We start from the raw sequence: 17,582 nt of genomic DNA, 5'->3' as shown, positions 1-17,582 counted from the left end.
ATCTTCAAAACAGTCTCCTCAGGAGATTATTAGTTATTCCAATAGCATTGCCTTGAAATGTTTTCAGAATTTCCTTTCTGAAACTGTCCTCAGAGCCATATAAAAGAGACTCGTATTTTTAAACTCTGAATATCTGAAAATATTATGATTTATTATAAAGACTGAAGTATATAAAACACATACGTGTATATATATATATATAATATATATATATGGACTTCTTTTGTAAAGAGTAAAGAATAAATATAAAATGAACCTCCATGAAACCACTACCTAAGTCAAGATATAGAACTGGGCCAGCACCTTAGAAGACTGCCTGCACACATGCTATGCTCCACCACATCCCCACACTAAAAGAACAGTTTCCTGACTTCAGTTATAATTACTTTTTGCTTTTCTTTATAGTTTTATCTCTAATGTATGCAACCCTAAAAAGTACAGTTCAGCTTTACATTTTTTAATCTTTGTACAAATGGAATCTATCATATGTATTCTCTATCATTTGTTTTGCTTAACATTAGACTTACAAGCTTCATCCATGTTGTTATGAAAGCTACAACAGGTTCATTTTCATTGCTGTATAACATTCCAATACAGTAACATACTACAATTAATTTATCTATTTTACTATGGCTGGATATTTGGATTGTTCCCAGTTTGGGGCTATTATAAAAAAACATATTGCTATGCGTATTCTTGTACATGTCTCTGGGTATATATATATATATATATATATATATATATGTGTGTGTGTATGTGTGTGTGTATATATATGTGTGTGGGTATATATATATATACACACATATATATGTATATATATATACACACATATATATGTATATATATATATATGTAAACAATTCTCAAAAACATATATCTGGAAGTGGAACTGTTGGCTTTAAAGATATGCTTAACTCATCTTCAAAATGGTTGTACCAGTTAAACTGTCCCCTGCAGGGTATGAGTGCTTCTGTTGCTCTAATCCTTACTAATACTTGGTATCATCAGACCCCATAACTTTTGCCAATCTGATGAATGTGTAAACATATCTTGTAGTGATAATAATTTGTATTTCCCTATAATTATCAAGTTGTATATTTCTTCATGTTTACTGGCCATTTTGAGTTCTTCTTTTATAAAGTACATGTTTAAGCAATTTGTCCATTTTTGTGTTTTTAGTGGGCTTCTCTCTTTTTCTTCTTGAATGGTAGCCCTTATAAATTCTGGTTACTCCTTGTTGGCTATATGTTAAGTTAAAAATGAAGTAGAGCCTTCTACTTCTGTGCATGATGGGATAACTAGGATTGCACTTAACCTCTTGCTTTCTTGCTATAATAAAGAAACCTAGAAAAGTGAACAAAATATATGAAGTAACCTGTACTCAGACTTTGGACAATGAGAACAGTAAGACTGTGATTGCCAAGATATGAGAAAAAAACAAAACAAATACACAAGGTGAGCCCCACCATCACCCCAGCAATTTTGCAATCATGGGCACTGAGAGGAAAACACTTTGTTTTAGAGCCCAGCAGCCTTGCTAAATTGAGGAGACAGAAATTTGAGATCAGAGAGGCTGAGATAGCTGGCAGTTGTGGGCACATTTCAAGAGAGAAGTGAGCCAACCAGAAAAAAGGGGGCTCCAAAAAATCTGTACAGGAGGCCCATTGAGTCTTTGCAGAGTACTAGGACAAGTAATGTATACAGGGAAACTTGTCAAGGATAGGCAAAAAATGGAGATTTGTAAACTGAACAATTACTGGAGTTTATACATAGCAGGAAGATGTTCAAACTCTGATCAGCCAAAGCAGAGACTCTTTGATGATCCCTTGGGTTATTCAGTGGAGATATCAGAGGGCCACACCTTAGAAGTAGGGCTGAACTATATCTGGAATAAAGACTACACCAGAACCACTCTAGAGAAGCCTAAAATCAGACTTCAAAGGACTCAAATTGAGCAACATTAACTACCGCCTGCCAAACAATACCCAATAGTCTTTAAAGACAGGCAACAAATACCAGATACTCATCAACGTGCATTCACAAAGTCCACTATCAAATCAAAACTCACTAAACATGCCAAGAAGCAAGAAAAATGTGATCCATAGCCAGAAGAAAAGAACCAGATCTTGAAACTATAAAGATGACAAAATTAGCTGAAAAAGACATTAAAACAGCTAATATAAGTATGTATAAGTATTTAAAGGAAAACATTAACAAAATGAGCAAAGAAATTGAAGATATGACAAAAGATCAGGTTAGAGTATCTGCGGATAAAAGTCAATCTCCCTGTAATCCCAGCACTTTGGGAGGCCGAGGCAGGCAGATCACCTGAGGTCAGGAGTTCAAGACCACCCTGACCAATGTGGTGAAACCTTGTCTCTACTAAAAATACAAAAATTAGCTGGGCATGGTGGCCCATGCCTGTAATCCCAGCTGCTCGAGAGACTGAGGCAGGAGAATCACTTGAACCTGGGAGGCAGTTGCAGTGAGCCAAGATCACACCACTGCACACCAGCCTGGGCACCAGAGTGAGACTCTGCCTCAAAAGAGAAAAAAAAAAATCAACCTCTAAAATACAAATTACACCAGATTAGATTAACAGCAGATTAAACACTATAGAAGAAAAGACCATTTAAATTGAAGAAACAACAAGGAAAAGTATCCAAAATGCAGCACAGAGAGAAGACGACTGAAGATGTATAATTGCAGTTCCAGAAGACAAGGAAAAAAGTTTTTTTAATATTTGAAGAAATTATAACAAAAATCTTCCAAATTTGGTGAAAATTATAAACTCACAGTAACTACAAGTTTAATGGATCCCAAGTAGGATAAGCCCCGAAATCCTACACCAAGACATATCATAATCAAATCACTAAAAATCAGTAATAAAGAGATCTTAAAATCAGTCTGGACGCTTTGGGAGACCGAGGCGGGCAGTTCACGAGGACAGGAGTTCGAGACCAGCCTGGCCAATATGGTGAAACCCCGTCTCTACTAAAAATACAAAAAATTAGCCGGGCATGGTGGCGGGCACCTGCAGTCCCAGCTATTTGGGAGGCTGAGGCAGGAGAATGGCGTGAAGCCGGGAGGCAGAGCTTGCAGTTAGCCGAGATCACGCCACTGCACTCCAGCCTGGGTGAGAAAGCGAGACTCCATCTAAACAAACAAACAAACAAAAATTAGCCGGGCATGGTGGCACGCACCTGTGGTCCCAGCTACTCAGGAGGCTGAGGCAGAAGAATCACTTGGGCCCAGGAGGCGGAGGTTGCAGTGAGCTGATATCGCGCCACTGTACTCCAGCCTGGGCAACAGAGCGAAATTCCCTTTCAAAAAAAAAAACAAAAAAAACCAGTCTGGAAAAATCAGACACATATGTTCAAAAAAGCAAAGAAAAGAATACACTCAGACTTCTCATCAGACATAAGGCAAGCCAGAAAGCAACAGCACAACAGTTTTAAAGAGCTTAGTATGCAGCCTAAGCAGTGTTTACAGGGAATTTGTAGCTTTAAATGCTTATATTACCAAAAAAAAGGGGGCCTACAGTAAGTTATCTAAGCTTTCACGTTAATAATCTAGAGAAAGAAAATTAAACTCGAAGTGGATACAACAAGAAGAATATAAAAATAGAAGGAATTCGTTAACTATAAAACAGAGAAACAATACAGAAAATCATTGAAGACGAAATCTGGCTCTCTAGAAAGAATAAGTCAATAAAAGTGATAAACCTTTGATCAGTTTGATCAAGAAAAATGAAAAAGTATCAATGACGAATATCAGGTTTAAAAAAGAGACATCACTACAAAAGCCTACAAATTTTGAAAGGATAAAAAGGGAATATTTTGAACAACTATGTCAATAAATTAGCAACTTAAGTGAAATATACAAACACCTTAAAAGACACACATTATCAAAATGGATCTTAAAAGTAATAAATAACATAATATCTATTAAATAAATTTGATTCATAATGAAAATCTTTCTCATAAAAAATTCCAGACCCATATAACTTAATTAGTTAACCCTATCAAATATCTAAGGAAGAAATAATACTAACTCCTTCAGAAAACAGAAGAGAGAATGCTTCCCAGCTCTTTTTTTTTTAAGACGGAGTCTCGCTCTGTTGCCCAGGCTGGAGTGCAGTGGCGCGATCTCAGCTCACTGCAAGCTCTGCCTCCTGGGTTCACACCATTCTCCTGCCTCAGCCTCCCGAGCAGCTAGGACTACAGATGCGTGCCACCACATCCGGCTTTTTGTATTTTTAGTAGAGACGGGGTTTCACCGTGTTAACCAGGATGGTCTCAATCTCCTGACCTTGTTTTCCGCCCGCCTCAGCCTCCCAAAGTGCTGGGATTACAGGCGTGAGCCACCACACCCGGCCCCCAGCTCATTTTATGAGGCAGAATCACTACATACCAAAACCAACAAAGACATTACAAGTAAAGAAAACTATAGGCCCAGTATACCTCATGAACACAGATACAAAAATCCTAAACAAAATATTAGTAAGGTGAATCCAGTAATATATAAAGAAGACTATACATCAAACCCAGCTTAAACATTTCAAAATAAATCAATGTAACCCACCATATTAATAAACAAGGTGAATATTCATATTAACAGAATAAAATATATATTCAAATATATAACAGTAAAAAATATATATCATAGTAGAATAAAGCATTTAACAAAATTCTTTATATGAAAATTCTTTATGTAAAGCATATGACAAAATTTGTAAAATCTTTCAACACAAGGGAAAAGAAGGGAACCTCCTCAATCTAATAAAGAACATTTACAAGAAATCTACAGCTACCATCACACTGAATGGTACAAGACCATTTTTACTCCAAGACTGGAAACAAAGCAAATATGCTCATTATCATTACTTCTAATTAACACCGTACTGAAGTACCAGACAGCATAATAAAGTAGGAAAAAGAATAAAAATGCATACAGATTAGAAAAGAAGTAAATCCATTTTTACTTGCAAAAACATGATCATATGCATAGAAAATCCTAAGGAATCTTTAAAAAAAAATGTTTACACTAGCATCAAAAAGGTAAAATACTTTAAATGCTTTTATACTGTACCCTGCATTTTTTGGTGTGTTCAGTGGGAGGGTTACATCAAATATAGCCATGCTTTCATTAACAATGAGGATATATTCTGAGAAACATATCATTAGGCTATTTCATTCTTGTGCAAACATCACAATGTGTATTTACACAGACCTAGGCAGTATAGCATATTACACACTTAGGCTAGATGATATAAGCTACTGCTCTGATCAACATCATATGTGTGGTCTGGCGTTGATCGAAACATTGTGGGATATATAACTGTACCTAGAAAATTGCTATAAATGAAAACTGACTTATTATTTTTTAATCTCATCTTGCTTTTTACCATCAATAAAGTTACCTAGCTTTCACCTATCTTATCACCAAACCTATTTCCATGAACTTTTCAGTTTAAAAAGAAAATCATTCTCTAAGGATGAATACACAATTGAGAATAAAAAATTGAAGACATTTGAAATAATGTGCCAAAGTCAATTCTCCAAGAGTTCCAAAAAGTTTTAAGAATGAAAGTTTCTTAAATTTCATTTTTAAAAGACAGTTTTTAAATATTTTTTAGAAATTTTTAATTTTAAATAAAGTTTTTACAAGACAAGGATGCCTGCTCTCAGCACTTCTATTCAACACAGTATTGGCAGTCCTGTCCAGAACAATCAGGCAAGAGAAAGAAATAAAGGGCATCCAAATAGGAAGAGAGGAAGTCAAACTATCGCTGTTTGCAGATAACATGATTCTATATCTAGAAAACCTTATAGTATTGGCCCAAGAGCTCCTTCAGCAGATAAACAACTTCAGCAAAGTTTCAGGATACAAAATCAACGTACAAAAATCGCTAGCATTCCAATACAACAACTATCAAGCCGAGAGCCAAATCAGGAAGGCAACCCCATTCACAACTGCCACAAAAAGAATAAAACACCTAGGAATACAGCTAATCAGGGAGGTGAAAGACCTCTACAATGAGAATTACAAAATACTGCTCAAAGAAATCAGAGAAGACACAAACAAATGAAAAGACATCCCATGCTCCCGGTTAGGAAGAATCAATATCATGAAAATGGCCATACTGCCCAAAGCAATTTACAGATTTAATGTTATCCCTATCAAATTACCAAAGACATTCTTCACAGAACTAGGAAAAAACTATTTTAAAATTCACATGGAACCAAAAAAGAGCCTGAATAGCCAAGGCAATCCTAAGCAAAAAGAACAAAGCTGGAGGAATTACATTACCTGACTTCAAACGATACTATAGCACTACAGTAACCAAAACAGCATGATGCCAGTACAAAAACAGACACATAGATGAATGGAATAGAATAGGAAGCCCAGAAACAAGGCTGCACACTTATGACTATCAGATCTTCAACAAAGCTGATAAAAACAAGAAATGGGGAAAAGACTCCTTATTCAATAAATGGTGCTGGGATTACTGGCTAGCCATATGCAGAAAAATCGAAGCTGGACCCTTTCCTTACACCATATAAAAAATCAACTCAAGATAGATCAAAGATTTAAATGTAAAATCCAAAACTATAAAAACCCTAGAAAAAAACCTAGGACATACCATCCTGGATATAGGAATGGGCAAAGATTTCATAACAAAGATGCCAAAAGCAATGGCAACAAAAGCAAAAATTGATAAGTGGGATCTAATTAAACTAAAGAGCTTCTGCACAGTAAAATAAACTATCAACAGAGTAAACAGACATCCTACAAAATGGGAGACAATATTTGCAAACTATGCATCTGACAAAGTTCTAATATCCAGCATCTATAAGGAACTTAAATTTACAGGACAAAAACAAACCCCATTAAAATGTAGGTAAAGAACATGAACAGACACTTTTCAATAGAAGACATAAATGCAGCCAGCAAGCATATGAAAAAAAGCTCAACATCACTGATCATTAGAGAAATGCTAATCAAAACCACAATGAGATACCATTTCACACTAGTCAGAATGCTATTATTAAAACGTCAAAAAATAAGAGATGCTGGCAAGGTTACGGAGACAAAGGAATGCTTATACACTGTTGATGGGAGTGTAAATTAGTTCATTGTGGAAAGCAGTATGGCGATTCCTCAACGAGCTAAAAGCAGAACTACGATTCAACCCAGCAATCCCATTACTGGGTATATACCCAAAGGACTATAAATCATTCTACTATAAAGACACATGTATGTGAATGTTGACTGTAGCACTATTCACAATAGCAAAGACATGGAATCAATGTAAATGCCCATCAATGACAAACTGGGTAAAGAAAATGTAGTACATATAAACCATGGAATACTATGCAGCCATAAAAAAGAATGAGATCATGTCTTTTGCAGGAATACAAATGGAGCTGGAGGCTATTACCCTTATGCAGGAACAGAAAACCAAATACTGCATGTTCTCACTTATAAGTGGGAGCTAAATGATGAGAACTCATGAACACAAAGAAAGGAACAGCAGGTTGGGCATGGTGGCTCATGCCTGTAATCTCAGCACTTTGGGAGGCCAAGGTGGGTGGATCACTTGAGGTAAGGAGTTCAAGAACAGCCTGGTCAACATGGTGAAACTCGGTCTCTACTAAAAAAAAAAAAAAAAGAAAAAAAATTAGCCAGGGTGGTGGTTTGTGCCTGTAGTTCCAGTTACTTGGGAAGCTGAGGCAGGAGAATCACTTGAACCTGGGAGGCAGAGGTTGCAGTGAGCCAAGATCACACCACTGCACTCCAGCTTGGGTGACAGAGCAAGACTCCATTGCAAAAAAAGAAAAGAAAAAGAAAAGAAAAAAAGAAGAAGGGAACAACAGACACTGGGGTATACTTGAGGGTGGAGGGTGGGAGGAGAGAGAGGAGCAGAAAAAATCACTACTGGGTACTAGGCTTAATACTTGGGTAACGAAATAACCTATACAACAAACCCCCATGACATAAGTTTGTGTATATAACAAACCTGCACATGTACCCCCAAACCTAAAACAAAAGTTTTTAAAAGAAAGTTTTAAAATTTTCAGTTTTACTTAAATGAGTCCATAATCCCTCAAGGGATTATTTTGAAGGGGCACTGTTTTTAAAAAGTTAATTTACAGTAAAATTAACTTTGGTATACAGCTGTATGAATTTTAACACATGCATGTATGGAGTCACGTAACCACCACCATCATCCTTTGCAGTCATACCCTCCTGTAACCCCAACCAACTCTTGGCAACCACTGATCTGTTGTCATTAATTCTGTCTTTCCCAGAATGTCATATAATGGAATCATACAGTACACAATCTTTTAGGAGGGGCTTCCTCCACTCAGCACAATGGTGCTGACATTTATCCAAGTTGTTGTATGTTATCAATAATTCCTTCTTTTTTATTGCTGTGTAGTATCCCACTACATGGGTGCATCACAGATAATCTATCCAAACAGTCTGCGTGGGTTGTTTTCCAGCTTTTGGCAATCATAAATAGAGGTGCTAAAAATATTTGTGGACAAACTTTTGTGTGAACATGCTTTCATTTCTCTAAGAATAAGACTGCTTGGCCATATGTTAGGTATATTTAAATTTATGAGAAACTGCTAAACTATTTTCCAGACTGGCTATATCACCTTGCATTGCCACTAACAACTATGAGAGTTACAATTGTTCTGCATTCTCACCAGCACTTGGGATTGTCAGTCTAATAGATGTATAGGGACATCTCATCACGGTCTTAATTTGCATATCCTTAACGGCTAATGAAGTTGAGCATCTTTTCACGTGCTTATTTGCCACCTGTATATCTTCTCTGGTGAAGTGTCTGTTCAAGTCTTTTGTCCACTTTTTAATTGAGCTGTTTGTTTTCTTACTGTTAAGTTTTGAGAGTTCTTTATATTATGTATTCTAGATACAAGTCTTTTGTCAGATATGTGATTTGCAGATATTTTCTCCTGGTCTGTACCTTACTTTCCCATCTCTTCAAAGTCTGTTTCATAGAGCAGAAATTTTAAATTTTAAAAAAGTCCAATTTATCAATTTGTTCTTTTATGGATTGTGCTTTTGGTGTCACGTCTAAAAACTACTGTCTTGGGGTCACAATTCCTCTGTTCAGAGAGTTCTCCCTCAGTGGTTCTGGTGACTGTGCTGCCAGGAAATCCCTTTGCAGCTCCTTGAGCTTTAACTAGATAGCTTCTCATAGAGCACTCGTCTGCACTGATGCTTATTTCCAGGGCTCAAGTCAAGGCTGGGGGCAAATCAGAGAGAAAAAAGGCAAATCAGCTACTGATTTGGTGGTTTTTGAATTCCGGTCTTTTTCTTCTTCAGTCCACCTGCTTTTCTGAATAGGTAAATTCTGATTTATCTGGTAAATAATCAGTACCCCCCCAACACACACGCAGAATCACACACAGCTAAAAATAAACATGTAGGTAGTTAGATTAAAATGTAAATAAAAACATTACTTTAGGATGCTTTTCCTGATATCACAGTAATTATATTCAATTGGAAGAAGGCAAAGGGTTGAAGAAAAGAGTTGAACTATACTAAAAATTTCTAGAATCTCAATAAGTAACAGGTATAACAAAAAGTGCAGCTAAGATTGACAAAAAAAATCAGTGTATTTTTATATAAAAATTTTTACTAGAATTTTAAAACCATAAAATGATAACATATTAATTTTAAAGATCTAGCAATACAGAAGTGAATACAGGGTTAACAATCCGGACTCTTTCCTCTTCAATACTGTACCACCAGAGATAACCATTATTAACAATTGGGTGCATCTTCCCTCATTATGTATATATATTTTAACATATATAATATTGTGCTATATACATACATATATCCACATTTTTAATCATTTTCTTCTTATACTTATTGAACAAAGAATAGGATCACATTATATACATTATTCTTCAACTTGCTTTTCTCATGTAACAATATATCATGTACAGTCCTGCAGTTCAGTAATATTTCACTATTGTTCCATTGTATATAGATCTAGCATAATTCATTCAACCATTCCCCTTTCATTAGAGACACAGGTTGATTTCAGCCTTTCATATCTATACACAATCAACACCCTGGGCATTCTAATTCTATAGGATTGATTCCTCAAAGTAGGACTGTTGAGTCAAAAAACGTGCATTTTAAACATAAATAGATTCTGACCAAATACTCTCCCCAATTCACAGTCCCAATAGCAAAGTATATACGTGTTCTTTCTCCCTACAAACCTTCCCAGAACTGAATATTATCAATCTTTTTACAACCTTGACACTTTGATGGCTAAAAATGGCATCCTATCTTTCACCTGTACTCCCCTAGTTGCTAATGAGTCTGAGTGTTTTGTTTGTTGTTGTTGTTGTTGTTGTTAGGTATACTGGCTCTCCATATTTTCTCTTTTGTGGATTGACTTTTCATAGTCTACTTGTTTTTCTAATGAATTGCACATATCTGTTTTTCTTTGTAGGTTAGAAAGATTAAGCCTTTTTTGTTTTGTTTTTGAGATGGGGTATTACTCTGTCACCCAGGCTGGAGTGCAGTGGCACCATCAAATCTCACTACAGCCCTATCTGCTGGGCTCAAGTGATCCTACCACCCGACCCACCGTAGTAGGTAGGACTATAAGCAAGCACTACCACACCCTGCTGATTTTTTTATTCTTCTGTAGACAGGTCTCGTTATGTTGCCCAGACTGGTCTTAAACTCCTGACCTCAAGTTATCCTTCCGTCTTGGCCTCCCAAAGCACTAGGGTTACAGGCATGAGCCACCACACCCGACCCTGACCCTTTGTTTATACACAGATTTTTCATCACAGAATACTGACTCATTCTAGATACAAATTTGTTGCTTCTTATACTATGTTAAGGCATTAAGGACATCAGCTTTATTTTTCATGTATAAAGTTGAGGAGGTTTACATGTTTTAATGTGAAGAATATCCACAATTAAGAACATTTGTTTAGTCGGCAATTAATTACTGTGTATTTATGATGTACAATTATGCTAAGGGCATATAAGACATGGGTGTCTATCCTCCAGGAATTTAAGTCTAATAAGGGAGATATGTCAGAGACAGAGTGAAATAATAATAGCAGGCAATATGTGATTATATATGATTAAATGGCAACTTTAAGAAACTAGAAAACAGAAGATATCTTCTATTCATGTCATCATTGTTTACCCGCATGCAGATCAAAGTAAAACCTAAAAATGACTATATTCAAAGCTTGTGTTTGAAGTCAATCATCTGCAAAGTGAGGAAAGTACACTCAAACCCATATATGCAGTAACCCACTAGGTAATGTGAGAAAATGTTAAAGCTTCTATTATAATAACTTTTTATCTTTTTACTTAAAAAGGAAAAATAAAATTTACAAATTTGAGTTTTTAAAGCTTTACCAAATTTATTTTTTCTTTTTAGCACACCTCTGCTGGCAGGAAAGCTTTACTAATTTTTAACGACGGCAGTCTCATTTATCGATATGCCAAGCAGGTCACTCCTTATACTCTGTTTACAAGGTAACCTGGGGGCAGAGAAAGCTTCCACAAACAGAGAGTTGACAGTAGGACCTTCAGCATTTTACAATATATATTAGATTATTTTCAAATTATATTGTTAAATTTTAACCAAATTACCTCTCCCAAAATAAGCAAGTAGCTTAAGCTGATTTCTACAAAGAAGCCATGAATTGAGGTAACAATAATAATAATAATAAGCACAAGCAAATAAGAAAATAGCAGATCAGGAACTCTTCATCAGACACATGAAGTATAAACAAAGATGATCTAATCCAATCTGACAAGTCAGTACCCCCTTGGAAAAAATTCAAAATTGTCAAGAGGCTAAATTGAGGCAGATTTATAACCACCATCTTTAATTCAAATCTTGCCATGAACATATACTGAGCTATTAGTTAATGAATATAATTTAGAAATACATGTCAAATCCTACAATAACATGACCCATGACAATATGAAATTGGCCGCCAGCTCCTATCCCCATGTTCAAACAGAAGAGAGCTGAAATTTTTATTTTCTGTGAAGTTTTCTGTAAAGCAAGCTCAGGAAAAGGAGGGCAAGGACACAACAGAGAAGAAGACAGGTAACCTTGAGTCTCAAAAGATAGGGAAGAAGATACATTGAGTCCCTGCTTCCACAGTATTCTCTCAGCCTAACCTCTCCTGATTGCACTGATGACACGGGCCAAATAACCAAATTCCTGGTACTGCCACATTGACTGTATGATAGTGGTGAATCATCTACTCTATTTTTGGCTCATTTCTACGTTTGTAAAGTGAAAGGGACATATCAATACACCCATAAAGCTCCTTCTCAGTCTCATGTTGCATGGTCCTAAGCTGAGCTATTACAATAGTCACTACTGACTTGTGAACTGGTAAAGAATTTACTGTATGAACAAACACACTACATGGATAAAGAAGCTTAACTGCTACATGGCTGCCTACAATGTTAAGGTAACAGAACAGACTAAGCAAATTCTCATGATGCCAGCCAACTCCCAAGAGTTTTCATTAATTATTCATTCAGGGAAATATAAAGAACACCCATACAAATCACAGAAGTAAGTAATCAGGGATAAAAGATGAATAAGACACAATTCCTTCCATAATACATTCATTCTAGACATTTACTGAATGCCTACTATGTGCTGGGCACTATTGTAGACACAGCAATATAGCAATGAACAACAGACAAGGTCCTTGGTTTTCAAGGAACTTATATTCTAGTTAGGGATATACTCCCTTCCCCATTTTCAGAGCAGAGTGAAATACAGACTACTCCTCAGACCTTGACCTAAAGAATGGGTGGACTCCAAGTGGCAGCAAACAATCAAACAAGATCATATCATGACTGGACCACCTGACTAGCAATGAAAATGCACTGCATCAGGAGCCCTGACACCTGGGCTCTGCTAACTTGCTATGAACCTTTGGAAAGTAAGTTTATTATTTTTGAGTCTTGAATTCATGGGAAAAGTTAAAGGGCTAGACTAGATAAATGGTTCTCAAACCTTCCAAATGTCATGGACCTTTTTGAAAATGTTACCAAAATTAAGGCCTCTCTACTTAAGAGAAATGCACAACTGCACATGTAAACTAACTTTTCAAGATGTTCACTAATTTCAAGATGTTCACTAACGCCCTGAAGCTTATCCTATATGCCAGTTTAAGAATCTCTCAACTAGGTAATTCACTGACAAGCCTTCCAGCTCCAAGTATTCTATGATTCCATTCCATTTTACTTCCTCTAGTCTTCCTAGGATTCCAGTCTACAACTACCTCAAGATACTAGAATAAAATGGTTTTTTTTTTGTTGTTTTTGTTTTAATTAAGATACATAGGGAAAAAAAATTTAAAGAGGGAAAAAAGAGAGATACCAAGAAAGAGATATGTAGCTAGCTCACTGTCCTCCACAGAAGAGTGAAAAGCAGAACAAGATATTATGAAAATTATCTAACAGACATATGAATACATGTGTGGTAATTTTTACAACATAGCCTCAAAATTATTTGCTACTTCTCCATCAAGAGGTAAAGGTCTATGTCCCTTCCTCTTGACTCTGAGCTTTGTGACTACCTCACTAATAATATATTTCAGAAGTGATGCTGTGCCAGTTTGCAGGCTCAGGCCCTAGAAACTGGCAGCTTCTTCTTCCTGGCTCTTTCATTAGATGGTCACTAATGGAACTCAGCCACTATACTGTGCAGAGGCCCAGGTCACGTGTAGGTGTCTCTACTGAAAGTTAACTGCCAGATGTAAGTGAAGACACTCATAAATACTGGCCCCAGCTCTCAATTCATCTCCAGCTTATGAGTCTTTGCAGCTGATGCTCTAGACATGGTGGAACAGAAACAAACCAACCCTGCTGCAGTCTCTCCAAGTCCCTGACACACAGAGTCCATGAGCATGACACAGGCATGTTTTATACCACTACGTTTTGGGGTGGTTTCTTACACAATAAATAACTAGGGCATCTTTAAGCTCTGAGGGATCATGTAATACTTCTCAGACAGAGACGTCATGAATGAGATTATTTTTCTAAATTGTATATAAGAATTGTTAAAGTTATAGTGGGCATTAATTTAAGCCAAAATCAAGATTTAGAAAACCACACTTAAACTCCAATGACAGGCATTATCCTGCCAGATTATCGAATAAAAAGAAAGTGAGAGAGAAGGAGCGAGTGAGTGAGAGAGAAATATGTGACACTCATTAAAAGTTCTCATGTCATTAAAGTTCTCATTAACAGAAGTACCACAGTTTAGTTTCCAAGTTCATTCATTGACAAGTATTTACAGAGTACTCACCAGTGCTAGGCATTGTTCCAGATGCCAGGAACACAGCAGTGAACATAACAGACAAAAATCACTGTCCCTATAGCACTAACATTCAGTGGAGGAGAAAGAAACAATAAACAAGACCAATAAGTACGTTAAATGATGTTAAATGCTGAGAAGAAATCTAAAGCAAGGAAGGAGGCCAGGGAGTGTTGCTGGTAGTGCTGATGATGGAAAAGGGTTGCAATTTTAAATATGGGGGTCACAGAATGCCACACAGAGGTGACATTTGTGTCAAGACTTTAAAGAGGTGGGGGAATAAGCCAAGTGGGCACACAAGGAAAGAGCATTCCAGAAGTAAGTACGAAAGACTCTGAGGCTGGTGTGGCTGGGGATGACCGGGCAAGCAAGGCAGTAAAAGATGAGGTCAGGCTGGGAGCGGTGGCTCACGCCTGTAATGCCAGCACTTCGGGAGGCCGAGGCGGGCGGATCACAAGGTCAGGAGATCGAGACCATCCTGGCCAACATGGTGAAACCCCATCTTACTATACAAAAAATTAGCAGGGTTTGGTGGTCCGCACCTATAGTCCCAGCTACTCAGGAGGCTGAGGCAGGGGAATCACATGAACCCGGGAGGCGGAGATTACAGTGAGCCGAGATCGCGCCACTGCACTCCAGCCTGGCAACAGAGCAAGACTCTGTCTGAAAAAAGAAAAAAAAGATGAGGTCAGAAAGGAAACTGCAGACCTGATTGTATAGGCAAATCCTGGCAAAAATCCAACAGCACCGATCTTGGAATCAAAAGAACCAAATTCAATGAGAGCAGTAATGTTTTTGTCTGTTTTGTTCACTAATTTATCACAGCACCTAAAACGGTGCCTGGCAGACATTCAAAACACATTTGCTGAAGGAACGACTGAAGTCTTGGCTCTATCACTTAGCAGCTATTTGACTTGTAGCAAGTGATTTCAGTTTTCTGAGCCTCTGTTCTCCTTTTTAAAATCAGAATAATCATTTCTCCCCACCTCATAGGATTATAGTGAGGATCAAAAATGGGTAAGTATTTTGCAAACTGCAAAGCAGTATATATAGGTAAGGTCTTCACATTATTGAAAAAGTGAACAAGAGCAATTATTATTAACAACGACAATGATCTCTCTACCTTTCCCTACTAAATTCAACCACCAAATCATTCTCTCCCTCTCTATAGGCCATGGAACCCCATGGGACAAGGCTAATCTTCCCTTCAGCATGAGAGAGTGAACTTTAAGCACTTGAAGCCTTCTGTAAATGAGTGGCAGTAATTAAGACATAATAGTTACTCCTACCAACTTTTCTTTGAGCCTCTCTGAGAAAAAGAATGAGGCGCTGTTTCCATGTGAAGATTCAACACCCTTTGGTAAAATCCAGTCTGCCTGAGAACTGTTTTTTTTCTGTTAAAATGCAAGAATAACCAATAAGAACACCTTGACATTTCCCCAGACATCTTGTCCCTCACTTAAACCTACACAAGATCTTGCTGAAAGAAGGGAAAGGGAAAGCATGAGGAACACTCTCGGGACTGGAAAAACGTTTTTAGAGATCAGGTAATCCAATCATCCCAAACTGAGAATCTACCGCCTAACTGATTCCAACTGAAGACAGCTTTAGTGTTCGTTCTCATCTGTATATGGGGATAATATCTTCTTAAGGATGCTTCAATTCTGGAATAAAATAATGCATATGAAAGCATCTGACATGGGTTATGCACTCACTAAAACTGGTTGAACCTGGAAATTCTGCATTTATTCAATAAATATTAAGTGAACGTCTACAATATACTAGTCAGTACTCTAGGCACTAGGAAAGGGCCATAAGCAAAAAGCACAAAAATCTTGATTTCTTGGAGACAACATCTACCTCCTGCAACTTCTCCGACTGGCCCGCCTGGCTTCTTTGGAACTCCGTCTGGCTTTTATATAACACCTCCTCCACGGAATATTGTCCTTTGAGATTTTGCAGATCGCTGTGGTGTACCTCCCCTCTCCACGCCCCTTTCCTCCATCCTAAACAAGCAGCCTTAATTATTTCAAGGAGTAAGCAAGGATGCGGAAACAGGAGCGAAAACTGGACTGGGTGGGGTGAAGGCGGGTGCTAAGACGCCAGGGCTGAAAAAGAAATCAACAGAACCGCTCCGACTCCGGGCCAACGTCAAGACGGGCGGGTCCGAATCAGGTGTGTCACCTGACACCTCTCCCGGGAAGGGCCATCGTCTCCTCCCCAGGCCCACAGAGGTCCCCGCCGGGCTCCGGGTACCGGCCCCAGGGGGCGCCCTGGCCAGGGATGGAGGCTGCAGGGGCCGGCTCGGGCCCTCACCCGTCAGTCCTCGCCTTTTCTTCCCAGTCACCTCAGAGAGAATTTCCAGCATCGTTCGTGGTGTTTCCAGGCTCCCGCTTCCCAGACCCAGGCCCCGCCGCTCCCGAAACCCCCTCATCGAGCGGCCTCTCACCCACACCATCCTTTCCTCCACAGCTGCAGCCGCTCTCCCGGCCCCCAGGACAGCCACCGCCCGGCCGCACTCACCTGCGAGCCCAGCCCCGGCCCCTCCATCTCCCCAGGAGCCCACAGCGGCTGAGGCTACTAGGCGAGTAGCGACTGCCGCCAGCCCGCCAGCCCGCCTTGGGTCGCCTCTTCTCCCACTTCCTGCTGGCGCCCTCACCTCCGCCGCTGCGGTCCCCGCTCGTGCCCTGAGCCGTCAATCGGTCCCGGAGAACCAATCCCAGCCCTCCATCGGCTAGGGGCGGGACTTTCTCACCTCCTGGGAAGCCCGCTGTGAACAGCTCGCCAGAGGCTCCACCCCCGGCCCGCCCGTGCCGGTCGCTCCCCCAGCCCCAGCCCAGAACCGAGCGCCCCTGCCCCAGGTGCCACGGGCCCCAGATGTGCGTCCAGGGTCAGGATCAGACTGTTATTCCAACGTCAACCACCATCTATTGAGAGCAAATCTGGACTTGGCTACTTAATTGCTAAATGACCTTGTGAAAGTCTCTTACTTACCTCAATTTTCTCATCTGTGAAATGAGGAAAATAAGGGTACCTACTTCATGGAATTATCAGGAGGATTAAATGAGAAAACGCATGTAAAGCCCCTCAGCCAGTGCGTTACATATAAAAAGGAATCAATAGATGTCAGCTATTTAAATGTTTTCCACTCCATTTGTGTGATCTTGGGCAAGTCACCTCTACCGCCTGAGGTTCTGTTTCC

The 17,582-nt window shown here is 38.8% G+C and overlaps 1 protein-coding gene across 2 annotated transcripts in view; it reads right to left on the bottom strand.

Annotated features, from left to right (window-relative positions):
- Positions 1 to 17,077, bottom strand: part of ZDHHC13 (zDHHC palmitoyltransferase 13) — a 59,334-nt gene extending 42,257 nt beyond the window's left edge. The window contains exon 1 of one of the 2 annotated variants that reach the window (XM_004050816.5): positions 16,904 to 17,077. In XM_004050816.5, the coding sequence (XP_004050864.2) occupies positions 16,904 to 16,930 (27 nt within the window). In that variant the 5' untranslated portion in view covers positions 16,931 to 17,077. The remainder of the gene's footprint in view (positions 1 to 16,903) is intronic. The other variant, XM_055354199.2, reaches the window with a different exon arrangement.
- Between the last annotated feature and the right edge of the window lie 505 nt (positions 17,078 to 17,582).

Source organism: Gorilla gorilla, chromosome 9, assembly GCF_029281585.2.
Source record: "Gorilla gorilla gorilla isolate KB3781 chromosome 9, NHGRI_mGorGor1-v2.1_pri, whole genome shotgun sequence".
Lineage (NCBI taxonomy): Eukaryota > Metazoa > Chordata > Mammalia > Primates > Hominidae > Gorilla > Gorilla gorilla.
Note: the sequence above shows the minus strand (reverse complement) of the source record. Positions and strands in the feature narration are given on the sequence as shown.